This window comes from Pyxicephalus adspersus, chromosome 7 (assembly GCF_032062135.1).
Source record: "Pyxicephalus adspersus chromosome 7, UCB_Pads_2.0, whole genome shotgun sequence".
Lineage (NCBI taxonomy): Eukaryota > Metazoa > Chordata > Amphibia > Anura > Pyxicephalidae > Pyxicephalus > Pyxicephalus adspersus.
Window position 1 is genome coordinate 10,947,427 of NC_092864.1, and position 13,650 is coordinate 10,961,076.

General features: G+C 44.2%; 2 protein-coding genes across 2 annotated transcripts in view; one reads left to right on the plus strand and one right to left on the minus strand.

Moving 5' to 3' along the window:
* The window catches only part of FLII (FLII actin remodeling protein), a 25,891-nt gene extending 23,245 nt beyond the window's left edge, over positions 1 to 2,646 (minus strand). The window contains exon 1 of the mRNA XM_072417447.1: positions 2,497 to 2,646. Coding sequence (XP_072273548.1) covers positions 2,497 to 2,559 — 63 coding nt within the window. The 5' untranslated portion in view covers positions 2,560 to 2,646. The remainder of the gene's footprint in view (positions 1 to 2,496) is intronic.
* A 446-nt stretch (positions 2,647 to 3,092) lies between these two features.
* On the plus strand, positions 3,093 to 11,197 carry MIEF2 (mitochondrial elongation factor 2; the record flags this gene model as incomplete). Its single annotated transcript, XM_072416991.1, has 3 exons — positions 3,093 to 3,176; positions 3,742 to 3,928; positions 6,556 to 11,197. Coding segments are annotated over 3 exons (1,323 nt in total), but the record flags the coding sequence as incomplete, so codon positions are not given.
* Positions 11,198 to 13,650: the final 2,453 nt, after the last annotated feature.

Here is a 13,650-nt window from a genome sequence, read left to right on the forward strand (position 1 = left end):
TATTGCAGCTTGGCATTGCATGCTGTTATTAAGTCTATGATCTACCAGAACCCCCAGATCCTTTTCCATTTCTGACTCCCCCAAATCTATTCCCCATAGACAGTATGAAGCATGCATGTAGTTAGCGCTCAAGTGCATTATTTTACATTTATCTATATTGAATGTCATTTGCCACTTGGCTGCCCAATCTAACAGTACATCCAGGTCTGCTTGTAGATTATAGACATCCTCTATGAACATAATTCCATTACATAGTTTGGTGTCATCTGCAAACACAGAAATGGTACTTTAATCCCAAACTCTATATCATTTATAAAGATGTTAAACAGTAAAGGTCCCAACACTGAACCCTGGGGTACACCACTAATGACCTTAGACCATTCAGAGTATGAATCATTAATTACAACTCTCTGGATGCGTCTACATTGTAACATTTTGTATTGCTGGCCTTCATTTTCCCAGCAGCTGCTGCCCTCCATCTCTGGGCCACAATGAGCTAAATATAAAGCAATGAAAGACGTCAGATCCTCCAGGGGGTGACACGGCGGGGTCACTCTGACCAAATTATAAAGCGATGATCACTTCACCTCCCACATTGCAGGGGCAGGAATAAACGAGCTGCCCCATCAGCATTGATTTATAAAGGTGTGCAGTGTACATTCATCCGACATTCACTGCCTGCTGAGTCAGTTGGTGTTGGTATCATGACACCTCATTGGCTAGGTCAGAGACTCCCTAAGGAGCGAGGGGACCAATGGCAGCTCAGGACTCGGCACCTTTAATAACAAGTCACCCACAGCAGCTCTCCTTTAAAGCAAAACTCTGACTAAATCCTTTAGTTAAAAACATTCCTGTTAGGTTTTATATTTTTCCTGTGACTCCTCAGGGGAAATTTCTCTTACTTCCTGTACATGTGACATCCATATTAGAAATGTCACCAGGACAGGAAGGCTCAGAGAACAATAACTTCTCCTTCCAACAGGAAGTGAGGGGAAGAGGTGCAAAGTGTGCCCGCTGCATGAGGGCCCCAAGTCAGTTCTGCACAGGGGCCCATTGTAAGCTCCTCTGGAGGAGAAATCTCCCCAATGGGGTCACAGACAGCACTAAATACCCTACATATGTGGTGGGGTTTTTAATATTTACCTCCCCGGTCCTGGAGCCTCCTGTGATTGGTCAGTCTAATAATGTCTTTGTTGCTATAATAAACTCATACAACCTGCGCTTTGCATCAGTTACATGATCAATAAACACCCGGCAGAGTCTCTAACACACAATTATTACATCATCACAAACGCACCAGAACCCAGAAGGCCCAACAGAATCCAGGGGGTAAATCACCCAACACTTTAAGAACAGATTCAGCATTGCCAATAGCAACCAGATTGCAGTATTCACTTTCTGATTGGTGTTGAGGTCTTCCCTGTCACTAGTACAAAAAAGAATCTGTTTATAAAGCAGTGAATCTGACAAAATCAATGGCTGCCATTGGGAATGCTTGGTGAATGTCAGATTCACTGCTTTATAAACAGACCCCATGGGGTCTATTCTTTGATTTCTTGCAGATCTACCAATGGCGCTGTAACACATGGCCCCCTGCTGGCCACTAGAGGGAGTGACGCAGTTACGCCAGTGCAGGGCGCTGCCATCTATATCTGGTGTTGGATCTTCGGCCATTCTGATTGGCCAGGTGCAACACCTACACACGTGCACATAGGAGTTCATCCCATGCCGGCAGCCCCAGGGGGTTCTGGGATCCCAACCACATCCCGGCACCCAGGGTAGGGACATCGACTGTCTCATCTGTCTGTAATAAAGGGCCGGACTGATCACATTTTTTGGAAGGCAGAACTTTAGTCCTCGGCCCATCGTATGACAGCAACGTCCCAGTGCGGCTGGATGAATCGCTGCGCTGACTTCTCTATACTCACAGCCGATTGGACGCATTATTTCCCACCCAACCAATAGCACAGCAACAATTATAACTGTGACACAACAGGAAGTGAAAGGAAATTCTCCAATAAGGAGCAGGTGTCCCCCCTTTGAATGATTTCCCCTCCCTGCCCTGGTGGCAGCCTCCTGTACAGCAAGGCTCACATTGTAAGAAGGAGAAGCAGCACCAGAAACCAATCAGGTTGTGGTGAAGTGATAGGACTATGCTGATAGGAGGTGAGAGCAGAATGCTGAGTCTCCATGACATGGACACATTCTTTGGTGACTTGGTATGCCTCCAGCTTGCTTCCACCACAAGGCGGCCATGTTTGTAAAACTTTGTACAGCGCCACAGACTATGACAGCACCAAATGTGACTATTATTGTATGTTTTACCTCAGGTGAATGGAGGCTGAAAATAATAACAGAGAAGGCCAGGCTGAGCCTTCCAGGTCCCTGGAATGGAGGCCCTGGAAGGCCAGCTGAGGCTCACACACACCATGACAGGAAGACATGAAGTATTCATAGGAATAACCAGCCATTCCCCTACCCTCAGCCAGGCCTTACCTTAAAGTCATTGCCGCTCAGGTCTACCCCCCGGATAAAGGGCAGCACCCCGGTGGCCGCCATGTCCGGTCTCCTTACTCACAGCAGGAAGAGCTCAAACCCCGCCCACTCCGCTCACTCAATCCTCGCAACAACCACACCCTAGCACGGCAGCTCCCAAGCCACGCCTACTTCACCATCTCGTTGCCAGGGAGCTGTCAATCACAGCCGCAGTAGCCCATTCGCCGTCCCAACTTTCAATCATTGTCAAAGCGGACCTATCAGTAAACCCCCCAAAAATCTATACTGAATAGTGACTGTTCTCTTTACATCAAACTGGCATTTAGTGCTACGTTTGTAAAGGGTTAATCAGCCGCGAGAATAGACGTCATATAAAAGCAGCTCTCTGATTGGCTGAGCGAGGCTTCTATTTTGAGACTGGAACCTTTTTCCTCCCTGAATTTTTTTTTTAGTTGTTATTTATTTGTAGGGCGGCTGCTATTGGCTGTTTAGCACAATCTGATCAGTGATTGGGGAAGAACCCCAACTTACGCTGTGATTGGTAGGCTTGGCAGGAGGTCTGTGACTGGGTGGCTGATGCAGCGTTGTGATTGGTCGAAGCGTTCTGCTGCGTGCGGACGGCTGGAGAAGGAGGAGGAAGCTGCTGGCAGAAGCGGGAGGAGGAACGGCCGGGGCAGCGGGTGAGTGTGAGGGGGCAGCGGGTGAGTTCAGGAAGGGGGCAAAGCGTGCTGTGACCTGTAGTCCTGTCACATAGGAGAGGCCTCCCAGGGGACGCTGTGTGTCAGGGGCCCGGATACACCGATACAACCTACTGTCATGTGACAGCAAACTATGAAGGTGCCATTAGGGCGCCCCCAGCGGTCAGGGCGGGATGAGAATGGTTATTGGTGTATCGGGGTACAGCCCGAGCCCCACCCACTGATGTACATAGGAAAGAATATAAATATAGTTAACTGGCTCCTAATAATGTATCCATCACTTCCTGTTATACCCGAGTCTTGTCATATAGACAGGAATTATGAGTATTCCTCACTTCCTGTCCTTGTGACACCCCTTATATAGACAGGAAGTAAGAGTACTCCTCACTTCCTGTCCTTGTGACACCCCTTATATAGACAGGAAGTAAGAGAGCATTCATAATAGATTGTAGAGGAGAGAGTCGGGTTAGTGGAATACCAGAGAGGAGGAGGTTACAGTAGTCCAGACGAGAAATGATAAGAGCATGTACATTTTTGTCTTTTAAAGCTGATTGACCGGGCAGCCTCTCCACCGGATGAGAAGGACCCAGAGTTGAAAGTGGAGCAGAAGTCCATCGAGGAGAGCTGGAAGGAGGCCGTCTTGTTAAAGGCTTCTCCAAAACATGTGCGGAAGGCAAAGCGTGCCGATCTCAGTGCTTCATTACCACCCCCAGAGCACATGCAAACAACTAAAGGTGAGTTTTTAGATGAAAATGGGCAATGTGTAAACCACAAACCTTGATAACTCTGACCGTATGATTAACATATGATAAAACATTATAAAATACAGAGTTACCTGGTCCACCGGCTTCATCCTGCCCGTCCTCTCGCATCCCCCAGCCGCGTCCTCTTTCTCTGATGAGTCACCCGGCAGTTCCAGGTGACGTTGGGGGAGTGGCGGGAAATTCAAATTTTTTTGTATTGGATTCAATACAAAATAACTGTATTGAATCCAATACAAAGTATCCAGTATCTTTCTGATCATTGGAGTGTGTGTTACAGTGCCCTGCCTGTCTGGCATTACCTTTGACCACGTCTCTGCCTGCCCGACCTCTTGAACAACTTGAAGACAGCGAGAGCGACTTGGAATCGCTAGTGGAGTCAAGTGACAGTGATTTGCCTGGAGACCTTTCATCGGACACCGAAAGTGACAGTGAAGATTCTGTCACTGAGGTTATTGATGTTCGCACTTGGTGCTCTGATGACATTAGTCAGGCAGAAAATAGTGGAGGAAACCAACAGGTACGCCAAGCAACAATTAGCTGCTACACACAGCAGCTTTTCCATAAATAGGAAGTGGCTACCTGTCACTGAAAAGGACATCTGGCTTTTTCTGGACCTAGGTATTCTCCAGGGAGTGGTGGGGAAACCCCTGCAGAAGTGGTATTGGTCCACGAATAGAGTGCTAGTCCTTTTTTTGGCACAGTCATGTCAGAATATAAATTTGGCTTGATCATAAAATACACTTTTCCAATAATGACACTTGATGAGACCACTCATCCTGCACCTATGCTCCAAATTTTGGGAGGTCTATTAAATGATCCTGGATAACTTTAGAAACAGCTATGTGCCACAAAGAGAAATAAGTATAGACGAAAGTCTAATGGCTTAGAAGGGGGGGCTCAGCTGGGTACAATACATAACATCCAAGAGAGCATGGTTCGGTGTGAAATCATTTATGCTGTGCGAATCAGCAATGGGGTAAATTTGGAACTCTCTAATATACACTGGGAAAGGCACAACATTTAGCCCCAGATTCAGCAGCTATGGAGTAGCAACGTCATCTGTCCTGTCACTTATTTAGCAATTGCTCCTTCAAGTGTCACCACAGACAATTTTTACATCTCCCCTGAACTATTTGATTTTCTGATCCAGCATAAAACGGATGCTTATGGAATCGTTAGGGCTAACTGGTGCAAAATGCCATCCATGTTCACCAAACAGAAGCTGAAGACTGGGAAAATAGCTGGCATAAAGGCAAAATGATGGCACTGCGATGGCGAAGGATGTCTGCCTTCTGAGCACCGTGCATAACACCGCCACTGCTATGACAAAAACAAGAGTTGGGAAGGAGATCCTGAAACCACATGTTGTCATAGACTATAATAGCACCATGGGAGGTGTTGACAGAGCTGACCAGGCGATGACTTTCTATCCGGCCGTTAGAAAGCAACCAAGAAAATATTACAAAAAGTTCTTCAGACATCTTGTTGTGGAATGCACACATTCTCTTCAAACAACACAATGACAGGCCTGTACCTCACCCTGAGTTCATTTGGAAGGTTTGTGAGGCCATATGTTTGAAATGTAGCGTACACGTTCATCATCTCTCGTCTGCACTACTGTAACCTCCTCCTCTCTGGTATTCCATAATCCCGACTCTCCCCTATACAATCTTTTATGAATGCTGCAGCCAGACTCATCCATCCTTCCCACCGCTCCTCCTCTGCGGCCTCTTTGTAGTTCTCTTCGTTGGCTTCCATTTCACCTTCAAATTCATCTCCTGTGCTTTGGCTTCAAATCCCTCCACAGTTTTTGTCCAATTTACCTTTCTGACCTGATAGAAAAGTACTTCCCTAGCTGCTTGACCTCCAATGACCTACTAACCTACCACTCCTCCAATGACCTACTAATGACTTCCTTACTCATAACCTCATCGCACACATGGATACAAGACTTCTCCAGAGCTGCCCCTACTCTGGAATGGTCTTCCTCGTCCTATTCAGCTTGCTCTTCTGCTCATTTAAAGAGCCCTCAAAACCCAACGCTTAAACCCCACCTACCCGTCTTCTGTCTCTTAAACCCTCACTACTTTCCACCACTCCATATGCCCCCCCTATTGTGTGATACTTCCCTCACCTCCTAGATTGTAAGCTCTTCGGGGCAGGGTCCTCCCCTTCTCCAGTGTCACTATCTGTCATCTGCATCCCCTATTTAATGTACAGCGCTGCGTAATATGTTGGCACTATATAAATCCTGTTTAATAATATTAAAATCTGTGTAGCTGTAATCTACAAAGCTGTAGGGCCCTGCCTATTACCTGTGGCTTACTATTATTGGTCATTGGGACTGTATTTTACAATAAGGGACTGATAGGGAGGCGTTCATGTGGGAGGAAATGCACAGTGGTCTAATGCAGTGACCCAGTAGGTGTAAACAGGCGATGGGTATTATTGACATGTCACTCTCTGGAAGCTTTCCAATGTATCTACACCTCTTTGTGCCCCAAGTTTACTTGGCAGGGTGTTTGTTTATGACAGATAATATGTTTTTTTGTGAATAGTTTTCTTATACTTTATTCCCTCTTTTTTCCCATTGCCAGTACCAGAGGCGGCTGCAACACAGGAGAATGTCCCAAATGATGTGAAGAAGACCCCCATCTGTTTCACCCTGCAGGAAATGCTCCTGGAATATTACAGAACTGAAGCCTGCTTGCCGGAATCCCAGACAGAAGCCGTCAGACAGCTCGTGTTGGACATCAGGAGAGAGCTGCAGGACTTTCTGAGGACCAAGCACCCTGAAATGCCTTTCTCCAACCTGCAGCTTGGAGGCTCGCTGGGTGACGGACGACCTGTGGCCAGCTTAGACCACGCTTGCTTATTGCTCCCTCTGACCCTGGAGTCCCATTTGTGGACATTTGTACCAGGACAGGCGACTATACTTAATGATCCTCAGTTCTGGATGATTAAAAGGGTCAACCTGGAATACACAGCTCGAGGAAGCAGTCCCTGGGATCGTTTTATGCTGGGGGGTTACCTTTCAACTCGGACAATCGTGGAGTCCTTGCATAAGATAATTGTAGGCTCTATCAATTGGCCGGCCATTGGAACCATGTTAGACTGCCACATAAAGCCGGTTATTAATTCGGACGACCTTAAACTAGAAGTGACCCATCGTGACTTCACACTAATGATTGACATCTTGCCGACAGCTGAAACCAAAGACACGGTCCTGCTGGCTTATGCTCCTTCAACAGCACCAACGGAAAACCTCTGGCACAGGAGCTTTTACCGTGACGAAACAAGCCAACTGCAAGACCTGGACAATGGCGACTCTGGGGTCAGACAGAAATGCTTCCAGATTCTCAAAAGCCTCTGCCAAACCCGCTGCGGTCTTACTCAGCTGTCTTCAACCCACCTAAGACACGTCCTGCTGCACATCAACAAGGAGCCCTCTGATTGGACAGAGGCGGCTTTGTCAGATCGATTTATGCAAACAATCGAGGCTCTCATTGGTTTTCTGGATCAGGGGTCGCTTCCGTGTTATTTTGACAATGCAGTCAATTTATTCTCTTGTCTGACAGAGAACGACATAGACGACATCGGATACGGCTTGTTTCAGATTTTTTCCCAGCCCGAGTCCTTGTTATCCTAAACGCTGTCGGTTTATGGATGAATTTACAAGATAGCCAGCGGCACAAGACTAGTGGCCATTTTTTTTTTATCTGTCTAGGTGAAATTTACTACTATTACTTAGTATTCAGAAAAATGAGGATTTATCTATTACTTGCTCTTTGGATATCAGTTTATTCTAAAGTATTTCTTTGCAGTTAGTTTAATTTTTGTCTTTTCTATGATTGCCATTTTATTGGGCTCCAAAGGGAAACATGGCTATCGGGAGTTGATGAGTTGATGTGCTGTGCAAAGTAATGGAGATTTTGGCGGGGTACACACGTGCAATATTTTGTCGTTGGAAAGGATCTTTTACGACTGCACGATGGATGGATGGATGAATGAGTGTTGTACATACAGTGCCGTTGTGCTCTATGGAGAGGGAAGACCGACGGAGCAGCACCCAGCTGCGCTCTCTCCCTTTCACTTTGCTTACCATCATACATAGAGAAGCCACCAGAACGACGAGCGCTGTACACACGCCGGATTCTCGTCTGATAATAGCCCTGAGGCGATTATCGGAGGAGAATCATCTGACATGTGTACATAGCCTAAGCTGTACACAATGGAGCACAATTGGCACTTTCCTTTATCTAGACTGGGCTTTCAATGCTTGGGGATCTTTGTAGAAACCTAAAACTTCATAGCTGGAGCCTAACCTTATCTCTTGCCGTCATTGGATGGAAAAGAAATGAACTATGCACTAATTATTCCCATTTCATTGATTGTTTCTTTAACTGTTGATTGGAAGATTTGCGTGTCGTGTTTCTATCTTTTTTTAGGTTTGGCTCATTTAGTCCAGTGTGCTGTGGCTTAGAATTAGCCTTTCCCAGCAGTGGATGCTGGGAGCTGCAACTAAGGAACACTTGATTGGTTGATTGTTCTGAATCCTTCTAACTGCTGCTAAAATTAAAATGTAACTGGAATAGAAAGTATATAAATAGGGTTCAGGTAGCTGCACATAACCTCACAAGCACCTTTATTTGTTTTCTGTTTTTGTATTGCATTGTACACTGTAAATGTTTGTTCTGCACATTGTCTTTTAATATTTGCACAGATCCAAGACAGTTCTTTTTTTTTTATTTTTATTTTTTTACCCTTACTTTAAATTGCACTGCTGCTGTGAGACATGGAAGCTCGTACTGCATACACTTACTGCAACATTCTGTTTGCCTGCACTCAGGGCCGGAGATGCAACTGTGCCAGGGTGGTGTCTGTTCCTTCAGTGATCTTCCCAGACCCTTTTAGCTGGGCACACCACCCGGCACTTTTCAGTGACCACCCGGCTGTGTTTGGGTGGTTATAGAAGAGTTGGGTCGCCATATAGGGGCTTCTTCCCATCCAGCTGTCCTTGATGAACTGGAAAGCTGAATTGGTTGAAATAATATTCATTCCATATAACGGTGATCATGTAAACCTGACCTAGACTACGCCAGGGCAGAATGAATGCTGCTGTTTCTCTTGGTTTCTTCTTCCGACAGATCCTTTATAACTAGAACCCCTCTTCTTTATGGCTTTGATTGGTAAAACACTTGGCGGTCCTGTGTTATGGATACATCATGATGGTTATTTGGATTCTGTTTTCAGAAGCAGCTCTATATATATAATTGAGACATCTGGCATTAAATTTAGAATCCTTAGACATTCTCTGTCTCTTTGTTGCAGCTGAACTCCCAGAATCCTCTTTAGAAACCATTGCCAAATGTTATGAATGATCTGATTTTCTAACCAATGCACGTAGAAGCCATTTGTCTTTCATTTATTGTATTTTGGTTCTTTCATTCTGTGTTATGGTACCAGACACTATTCTTAACACTGAATTTTGCTGTTATTATTGTTATGGAGTCATGTAGGTCAGTGTTCTCCCCAGCCCCTTTTAGCTGGGCGCACCTCCCGGCACTTTCCAGTAACCTTCTGGGTGTTTTTACTGGGTGGTTACTGAAAAGTTTTGTTACCATACAGGGGCTGCCTCCCACCTACAGTTTATTCCCACCCTGTTTAAAAAAAACACTGCCTAAATGTGTGTTGTCTATGTGAAAATCACATGACTGTATGATCCCAATGATTTTGCCATGTGAGAAACTAGTTCATGCTACGATCACATAGGACAGCCACCATGTTTCAGCGGCCAACATGCTTCTTCAGAGGATGCAGTTCAATAAATAATGGGACGCTATAACATTATTAGTGGAACATGTTGGATTTATTTTAGATTTATCCATAACTTAGTCCAAGCTTTTAGGTGTTGGCCTCTGAAACGTGTCAGCTATCCTATGTAATCATAGCACAAACTAATAAAGTTGTTTCAGACTTTTTTGTTTCTCTCTTTGTGGTTTTACATTTTGAGATACATGACTAGGAAAGGGTAACCTGGTCTGTGATGGAGATGGGGGATACCATTAATATTTCAAAAGGGGTACAGCAACATACTTTTCATGCTTGTGACCTGCTATCTAAAACCTCAATACTTTGACAGTGTTCTCCCCAGAGTTTTCTTTAGGCTGGGTGAGATGAAGTTGTAGGCGGGTGGCAGCCTCTGTATTGTGACCCAACTATTCCATAAACAGCTGGTTGGTTATTGAAAAGTCCCGGGTGGTGCGCCCAGCTAAAAGGACCTGGGGAGAAGGCTGCTTGGTCATGCCCTCCCCTATCCCACAATGCCCCACACAGGGCCTTCCTAATACAACATATACCCCATGATTGTCACTGTCAGTATTTTAAGGCTTTGTGATATAAATGTAGAAAATAATTATAATGACCTTAAAATGTATTTACAGTTTCCTGTAACTGTTTCACTATACTATGCTATCACTGTGCCAAACTTTTATTATAAATAGACCCAAACACTGGACCTGTGCACACTTATAGGTAAAGTGCATCAGTCAGAGCAACCAATCAGAAATTTGGCTGCTGAGGGTCAGCACTTTAACCTGACAGAATAAAGATAAATAAAGTAAACCTGAACTCCTATTAATAATCTGGTAAATGGGTATGTTCTGCCTGTAAGCAGATATCACTTTTATTACCCTTCTCTGATGTTACAGCAGCCCTGACTTTTGGATAAACCATGCAAATGGCCATATTGCTATGCAGCGATAGTACTGCAGTGCCTGGGAAGGGTACAAGGAGGCCGGTGGGGCTTTCCTTTGAGGTCAGCAATTACAAAATGATAATATATCAGAGGGGTGCACAGAAGTGGCTTTTTCTGGCCATGGTGTCTTCCATTAAGCTGACCCCACATATTACTGACCAATCTCCTTCAGATTTACCACAAGCATTAAAGTCAGCCCACACACCTATTCCACATATATGCAGTCTGGCAGTCCCAAGCGTTTAATATTGGGGGACTGTAAGACGTGGGGTCACTTTAAGACATCACAGATTGTATGAAGTAGGAGTTCAGGTTCTCTGTATTTAACCCATGAACTGTGCAGGCTGAATCTAACCTTTTATTAGGAATCTTTCAGGTGTAACATTGTATATATTGCTGCTGTGATTGTGGTTTTTTGCTGCTTCAAATAATTCTATTTTTAAAAACAAAAATAAAATTGTTATAATAAAGAATTCCTTTGAGTCGGTTGTATTTTTTGTGACTGGGGCTACAGGCTGTTTTATAATGAACTTGTGTAATTGCTGTAAATAGAACTGGCACAATCTTCAGGTGGTCTTTAGGTTTTTGTTTTTTTTTTCTTAAAAACAGAAGGTGTGTGCATGCTATCTGTGGGGAAGCAGCAATCTATGTGCAGGGATCCGACACATCTCTGCTGAGAGCCAGAGCTTTCTAACCATCAGAGACCATTAACTGTGCCCATAATATTATACAGGATTTATATAGTGCCAACATGTTACGCAGCACTGTACATTAATTAGGGGTTGAAAATGACACAGAAGATAATGATACAGAAGGCGGAGAGGAGCCTGTCCCAAAGAGCTTGTAATCTAGGAGGTGGGGGAAGTAACACACGATTGGAGGGGAGATGATCACATGGGGTTTACCTTGTTAGAGACATGTGTGCTGCAAGCTTCAAGTATGTGCATTGAAACCTTTGCAGAAAACTTTAATTCTAGTATGGGGATGTTTAACATATTGGGGAATGCTAGTTCTCGTTTTAACCCTTTTGCTGCCAGAATTGAAAAATATACATCACTGGCAGCATTGGCATTTAAATGACTTCTGACTTTCTTTTTATTTTTGCAGTAGATTGTTGGCTTTTAGGTGATCTTGGCAGCTGTAAAGGCTCTGGATCGCTTCTACCCTGTCATTAAGCCTGATTTAATAAAAGTTCTCTAAGACTGGAGGATTCACTTTTATGGTTGATCAAGCAAACCTGGAATGGAGTTCTTAAGTCATTTGCTATTTGTTAGCCAATGTTTTCAGTCCCGGAACAGAATAAGTCCAGGTTTGCTGGATCTCTCAGCTTCACTAATAATGTATCCTCTACAGCATTGGAGAGCTTTATTAAATCGGGTTTTTGTGTCCCAGGCTTTACCTGTCCATCCAGAGTTTTCAAGATTTCAATGGTGTATGTCCCAAAACAAAACAAAAAAATCAGTTTATGGCGAGTAAATGAACATGGAACAATGAGTATCGGTAAAAGTAAAAATAACTTGGAAGTGGAATGTTCAGGACTAGCTGGTCTTTTGCAAGAGTAACTTCTAGGAACCATGCTGGGGCTCCCATCACCATCTATGCCAACAAATTGGGGGGCTGTGATGTGCTACTTCAGCCTGAGTCGTCACAAGATGCAGTTATGCATTATTATGACAGTATTTGTATAGTGCTGACATGTTACATAGCTCTGTACAAGGTCCATAGTCATGTCACTAGATGCAGTCGTCACAAGATGCAGTTATGCATTATTATGACAGTATTTGTATAGCGCCGACATGTTACGTAGCTCTGTACAAGGTCCATAGTCATGTCACTAGCTGTCCCTCGCAGGGGCTTACTTTTTTGGGGAAAGCCAATTAACCTCACTGCACGTTTTTAGAATGTGGGAGGAAAGCCACGCAAACACGGAGAACCTGCCATCTCCATGCAGATAGTGTCCTGCCCGAGATTCGAACCTGGAACCCACACTGCTACCTCTGAGCCACTGTGCTGCTCATGCATTGAAACCAGTGCAGATATTAGGGCTGCCATGAAAAACCTATTCATTTTTATGGCAGTGCAAAAATCTATCTGAGCATAACTGATTGAGGCTTCACGCCGCCAGCTATCATAGGAATATAAAAAAGACTCATTCAGAATGCAATGATCTGAGTGAAGCCTAATCCCCAACCCAGCCATAGTCATCTCACCTCAATGTTACTTTGCCACTACTTTCTCCATGAGTGCTGCTGTGGAAAACTGAATGCATTTTGGTTTAGAGAAGCATGGGGCTTCCTCCATTATTGCAGTGCTTGTGGCTTAGCAATCACTGGACTCCAGCATCGTTCGAGAGTGGCTGCTGCGGGGCATTTTGTTGGTGGCTGTAATAATATTGAAATGTAGAAGCAAGAAGGAGGTGATTACGTGGTGGAATTTACTCAGACCCCATCATCTTTGCAGAGAATGGGTAAGGTAACTGGGCCTCTTTAATGAGCTATAAGTACAAAAAGAACTTCTTAAAGATTTATTATCATGATCAAAAAGCAGGTTGTAGTGATACCACTTTGGCTTGTTTGGGGGCATGCTTTTCTTTAGATTCCATAGGCTACAAATATTTTGCCTATTTTAAAAAAACAATTTTCTTATCTCACCCAGCTGGAACATCCTACAGGTAAAGTGAAATATTAAACTGCATATGAACAGAATTCCTTTTTCAAGAATCTTCCGTCACACAGTCGGGTTGAAAAAAAAAAAAAAAAAAGACATAAGTCCATTAGGTTCAACCACTAGAGGAATAAACATATCCCAGATATAAAACCCTATGGACATAGTTGATCCAAAGGAAGTGAATAATTGGGAAGAGAGTTTTCTATATGGACCATTTATATATTTCAATAAGGTACACCTTGGTAATCTATTCCTAAACGTGTCAACA